At 35.1% G+C, this 5,968-nt stretch overlaps 1 protein-coding gene across 2 annotated transcripts; it reads right to left on the bottom strand.

Annotated features, from left to right (window-relative positions):
- Positions 1 to 754: 754 nt before the first annotated feature.
- On the bottom strand, positions 755 to 3,932 carry LOC130986850 (trifunctional UDP-glucose 4,6-dehydratase/UDP-4-keto-6-deoxy-D-glucose 3,5-epimerase/UDP-4-keto-L-rhamnose-reductase RHM1). 2 transcript variants are annotated; one of them, XR_009089441.1, is made up of 4 exons: positions 3,633 to 3,919; positions 1,576 to 3,146; positions 920 to 1,459; positions 755 to 885 (listed from the first exon to the last, which is right to left on the bottom strand). XR_009089441.1 is itself a non-coding variant. In XM_057910385.1 (3 exons), the coding sequence occupies exons 2-3, from the start codon at positions 3,130 to 3,132 to the stop codon at positions 1,007 to 1,009; spliced, it is 2,010 nt and encodes a 669-aa protein (XP_057766368.1). In that variant the 5' UTR covers positions 3,133 to 3,146; positions 3,633 to 3,932; the 3' UTR covers positions 755 to 1,006. The 2 variants fall into 2 exon arrangements, 1 of the variants encoding a protein (XP_057766368.1); XM_057910385.1 differs by having other exon boundaries at positions 755 to 1,459; positions 3,633 to 3,932.
- Positions 3,933 to 5,968: the final 2,036 nt, after the last annotated feature.

The following is a 5,968-nucleotide window of genomic DNA, read 5'->3' as shown; positions in this document are numbered from 1 at the left end:
TTAAAACTCGTATCATTCAATTTCACATTTTAGGAAATTATACAACTTACGAAGAATGTTTAGAATTTATATACTCGTACTCATTTCATATCTTATTAAAAAATAATTTTATTGCTTGTCCTCTTCCCAAACTCGTATAGTGATAAAAAAAAAGTATAACTATTTATTTAACCAACTAATTAATTGGTCAAATTTAATTATTAGAGAATTCACTGATCCTAATAAATACATGACTACAATTGGTGAAGTTTGTTAAAATTTTGATGTGGGATTTAAGATAAATAAATTGATTAATAAGTCAAAGCCATGAGAATTTAGAAAAATAAGCACAAAAAATAGAGAAAAAATCACATAGAATTGGACTCATAATCGTATTATATATAAGAAGATGTAAATGATTAACCCAATATTCCAAAGGTGTAGAATATTAATATAATGATTTTTAGATATTTAATAGATTTTAGATATGAAAATTGATTAAAAATTAAAAAAAAAAAGAATGAATCAGAATTTAAGTAAATTAGAATGAAGTGATTATATGATGCCATGTAGCATATGATTAATTTTGCTATTATATATATATAGATAGATAGATTAGAATAGTTAGTTTTTCTAGTTAAAGAGTTGCTAATACTCTCTACGCTTTTGTTTCCCTTGGTTTTTGTTACGTTTTCACCTTTCAAACTTATCAGAATTTGATAGATTCCTTTCTATATCAGAATTTGGTCTTGAGTTAAATGAAGAGGATGAAGAATATGAAAAGGGTAGGACGTCCATTTATTTAATAAGATAGCTGAAGAATGTTACACTCACAAACACGCACGACCAACTTAAACCAAAGGCGTTGATCAAACTGTAAATTAACCAATCTCAGAGTTGTACACTCTAAAATATAAAAATATTAGCTAGAAAAACTAACATATAATTAAGAGTAACAACAAGTGCAGTAGTAATAACTAATACAATATGTAATGTATGGCCACAGGTATACAAATTTGCAGAATGCTCAAGCAGCAGAGGTTTTCTTGTTGGGCTCGAAAACGTACTTGATCAACGACTCCTTGATGGATAGCAGCTCGGGGAACTCCTTTTTCAGCTTGGAGGCGTCCATCTCGTTGTTACTTCTAGCAGCAACGATCACCTTGGCTTGCTCTTCCAGTGTGAAGTTGCTCCATTTGAAATCTGGCTTGATGTACTTCTTGTACATTTCCAGGATCTCGTTGTGGCTGACGACGCCAGGGTTTGTGAAGTTCCATATGCCCCGGAGGTTTCGCTTGGCCATCTCAATTGAGATTGGAAGAAGCTCGTCCAAGACTGTCATGCTGTTGGGAATGTTCACCACCTTATTATACCGAGAAATCTTTGTGATGAAATTGCGTGGATTCTCAAGGTCGGAAGATATTGGCATCCGGACTCTTAGGGTGCATACGTTGTCGAACTCTTTCAAGAGATCTTCTACCTGCAGAAAATACATTAAGAATCATAATATAAACAGAATGAGATATGTAATGCTGCTAATGTTGAGCGCAGATTGCAGTGTTCAGACAGCTTTAAAGATAAAATGGTTAAGATTACCATGGCCTTGGTCTTAGAATAGTATGAACCAGCAAAATTGGGTGTGTCTTCTTCCTTAAACCCGATTCCAGAACCTTCGGGGTGTGCAGCATCATACTCGAATATACAACCAGTTGCATAGTTCATCACCAGAAGACCTTGCTCTCTGCAGACATCTGCAAGAGTCAATGTACCAACAACGTTGGTACGGATTGTCTCTGTCTTGTGAGATTCACACCAATCAACATTGGGTCTACCAGTTACACCAGCGGCATTGAACACATGAGTAGGTTTAACTGCAGCAATATCTGCCAAAAGTGAAGCACGATCCTGTAAACGCCCCTTTCCATATTCGTAAGGGATCCCTTGTTTCTCACACAACTTCCCAAGCAAACCGCCAATCCACCCTGTCCTACCATAGATCAAGAACTTGAATCCTGGTTTGGGAGGAGAAGCGCTGTTTTTGGCAGAAGGAACCGACATCTTGGTCTGGTTAGGGTTACCAGATAATCCAGATTCGGAGTCCTCAGAAACTCTTTCCGCACCACCAGGCATCAGCAGCATTCTAGGATGAGGTATCAGAGCACCAGAGACATCACCCCACCAGTCAGGGTTGCTGATGTACCACTCCATCGTCTTTCTCAAGCCGTCTTCCCAAGTGGTCCTCTCAGACCAACCCAAATGCTTCAGCTTCTCGTCGTCAAGGAAATACCTCTGATCGTTGAATGGCCTGTTCTCCACAAACTGAATGCTCTTGTCAGCATCTTTGTTAAACAGCTTGCATATGTCTTGGGCAACATCGATGACCCTCCTCTCCTTCTTCGTCCCTATGTTGTAGACATGGCCCACTTCTCCCTTGTGGAGGACTACTTCAAATGCCTCTGCAACATCCTCACAGTAAAGATAACTGCGCACATTACAGCCATCGCCATGAATGGGAAGAGTCTGTCCTCTCAAGGCCAAGAGGATAAACTTGGGAATCAACTTCTCAGGGAACTGATTCGGACCATAAACATTGTTCCCGCGAGTGGTGATCACAGGCAAACCATAAGATCTGCCGTAAGCCATGACAAGCATCTCCGCCCCTGCCTTGGTTGCTGAGTAAGGGTTCGTGGGAAGCAGCTGCGAGGCCTCATGGTTGCCAACAACAGCATCCTCATCAGTCTCCCCATACACCTCATCAGTGCTGACATGGATAAACCTCCTGATCTGACCAGTAACCTTGCAGGCCTCCAAAAGAACATGGGTGCCATAGATGTTGTTCTTGGTGAACTCAAAGCTGTTGCCGAATGAATTATCAACATGAGTCTGGGCAGCAAAATGCATAATAGTATCGATATTCTCAGTGATGAGAAGGTAGTTCACGAGGTCAGCACTACCAATGTCTCCCTTAACAAACTTGAAGTTGGGAGAAGAGCTGGATGGATTCAGATTTTTGAGACTGGAACAGTAATCGAGTTTGTCAAGAACAATGATCTTATACTCAGGGTAGTTTCGAACTAGCCTATTCGCAACATGTGATGCAATGAATCCGGCAGCCCCGGTAATTAGGATATTCTTGGGCGTGAACGTCGACATTTTAACCGGGGATTCTGCATAAATCAAGGCTTAGAATCAATCAAATCAACTACAAACCTAAATGACAAAATTAAGCTATCAAGATCAAGTTTTTCTATCTGTAGATCTATCAAGAACAAACAATTTTCGCAAAAATCACAAAAAAAATATCATCAGCTTCTCGCAATGTAGAGAAAATCTAAGTCTGGATCATTAAGCGCAACACATTTCCCTACTAGGAAACAATTAAACATAATTAAGTTAACTATTCCCAAATCAAACAACAAAATCATTAACTCAACTTTCAGGATCCAATGAAATCAAACATTACTGATCAGCAAGCACAAACTTAAAACAACACCTAAAGTAAACAAAGCGCATAGACATATGAAATTACATTATTTAAATCTGAAATCAACACAACATAACGCAACAAAACAAATGCATTGAATTGAAAAGAAAATGGTAGATCTAGCACATAGGAGCAGAAACCAAGCAAATGGGATCTCGGGAAAACTTACATCTCGCTGTTATTTGGATCAGATTCACCAGAGGATAAAAAAGGAAAAAGAATTCAAAAAACAAAATATTCCCTCTTGAAAACAAGAGGAAACTGTAATGAATGAAAGAGAGAGGAAATGATTTAGACCAAGAAATGGGATTGAGTAGCGAGAAGCGAGGAGTGTCGATCAACTTCCCACCCCTATATATACACACGCCCAGGATCTCGGCGGATCATGCAAATTACATTTTTTACTTTTCTCTTTTTTCGTTTTTTTTTTTTTTTTTTTCAAAATTGAGTTTTATTATATAGAAACAATATTATATGGAAAATGAAATTATTAAAGAGGAAAGTGGGGTGGTCGTGGGCAAAGGGGCGGGAGGGAATATGTGGAATGACCAAATTGACCTTTCATAGGAATCTCATTTTGTACATCTCAAATTGTCTGTGCGCCGTATAATGGAAATCTCACAGCCAACAACTAATAATAAAATCTAAATCACCAAACTTATACTCCCTCCGTCCCACCATTTTAGTCCATTATTCCATTTTGAGATGTCCCAAAAAGATAGTTCACTTTTCTAATTAATATTATATAAAAATATTGTTTTTACTAAATTAACCTTATTTAATGTTTCATTTAAATGTGAAAAGAATGTGTGAAAATAATAAATAAGGGTATAAAAGATAAAAACATAAAAATTAAATGCATTTTCTTAATATGTGTGAAAAGTGGGAGGGGACTAAAATGGTGGGACGGAGGGAGTAGCAAATTATTGTAATTTTTCGATTTCATTATAAACCATCGAATTTGATTAATTAATCCTCAAATTACAAGAAATGATTTAAAGATATCATCCTATAAATTTTTGAGAGGCAAAATTTTTTTGGGCTCGACTTGCATGCGGGAGTCCGCATTCCATGCATAAATGTATACTTATGTGAATATTAGTATTAATCAGCATTCAATATTTTTTAAACTTAAACACGGAATACTAAACCCTAAATAGGGAATACTAAACCCTAAACCTTGAATACTAAACCCTAGTCATATTCAATAATAAACCCTAGCCATTCAATAATAAATCCAAATTACAATATTTACTTTTATTTTATCTAAGATATACATTTCCATGCTTAAATGTATACTTATGTGAATATAAGTAATAAACCATCATTCAATATTTTGTAAATCCTAAGCACTGAATACTAGACCCTAATAGGGAATACTAAACCCTAAACACTCAATAATAAACTCAAATATTTACTTTTATTTATTTAAGATATACATTTCCATGCATAAATGTATACTTATGTGAATATTAGTATTAACCATCATTCAATATTTTTTAAACCTAAATACGGAATACTAAATCCTAAATATGGAATACTAAACCCTAAAAGTACTATTACTTTTGCTTACACAAATAATTATTTGATCAAATGACTAAAAGTACAAATTCTCATAAATAAAAGTAATAATTATCGTGAACAAATGTAATTATTTAGAAACATTACATTTAGTTATTTTATCAAATAATTGTTATTGTAGAAAAGATAATTATTAATATGTATAAAAATAATTATTGATATGTATAATTTAAGCGAATCAAAATCAATTAAAATTCATATGAAATCAAAGAATCAAACCCACTTCAATATATTTCAATTCACATGAAATCAATGAATCAAATAATCAAACCCCTTTGAATCAAACTCAGAATTATCGTGAACAAATATTACATTTGTTTATAATAATTATTACTTTTATTCAAATAATCATTGTCGTAAAAAAAAGTAACTATTGATATAATATAATGTAATGTTTCTAAATTATTACATTTGTTCACGATAATTGTTACTTGTATTTATGAGAATTTGTACTTTTAGTTATTTGTTCAAATAAATATTTTTGTAAATAAAAGTAGTTATTAATTAATTAAATTAGGATTTTATGAAAAAAGGAAAGCAAAACAAAGAACCCTTGAGAGCACAAGAGAGTAAACTAAGGGCCGAGCCTCGTTAAAACCACAAGACGAGGAAAAAGAGTACTCGTAGAAAAAAGATTAGTGAGCTGAGTTAGGAAAATTTCAGAAGCTCCGGCCGAACCATCGCCCCTAAATAATCCCAGCTCCCAAAAAACACAGAAACTCAAAAAGAAGAAGAAGAGAAAAAAGAAAAAAGGAAACCATCTAACACTGTCGAAAAAAGCATCAGACGAGCACCACCATCGCCAAACCCCGACGCACCCAAGACCAAGAAGAACCCCGCCCGATCTGTTTCGCACCTCAGGAAAAAAGCTAGTCCGAGAGCTGAGGACAGCAAATCTCCTCTCAAATACTGGGAAATAAGGGA

The sequence above is a fragment of the Salvia miltiorrhiza genome, chromosome 5, assembly GCF_028751815.1.
Source record: "Salvia miltiorrhiza cultivar Shanhuang (shh) chromosome 5, IMPLAD_Smil_shh, whole genome shotgun sequence".
Taxonomy (NCBI): Eukaryota; Viridiplantae; Streptophyta; class Magnoliopsida; order Lamiales; family Lamiaceae; genus Salvia; species Salvia miltiorrhiza.
The sequence above is the reverse complement of the archived record's forward strand: the minus strand, read 5'-3'. Positions and strand labels throughout refer to the sequence as shown.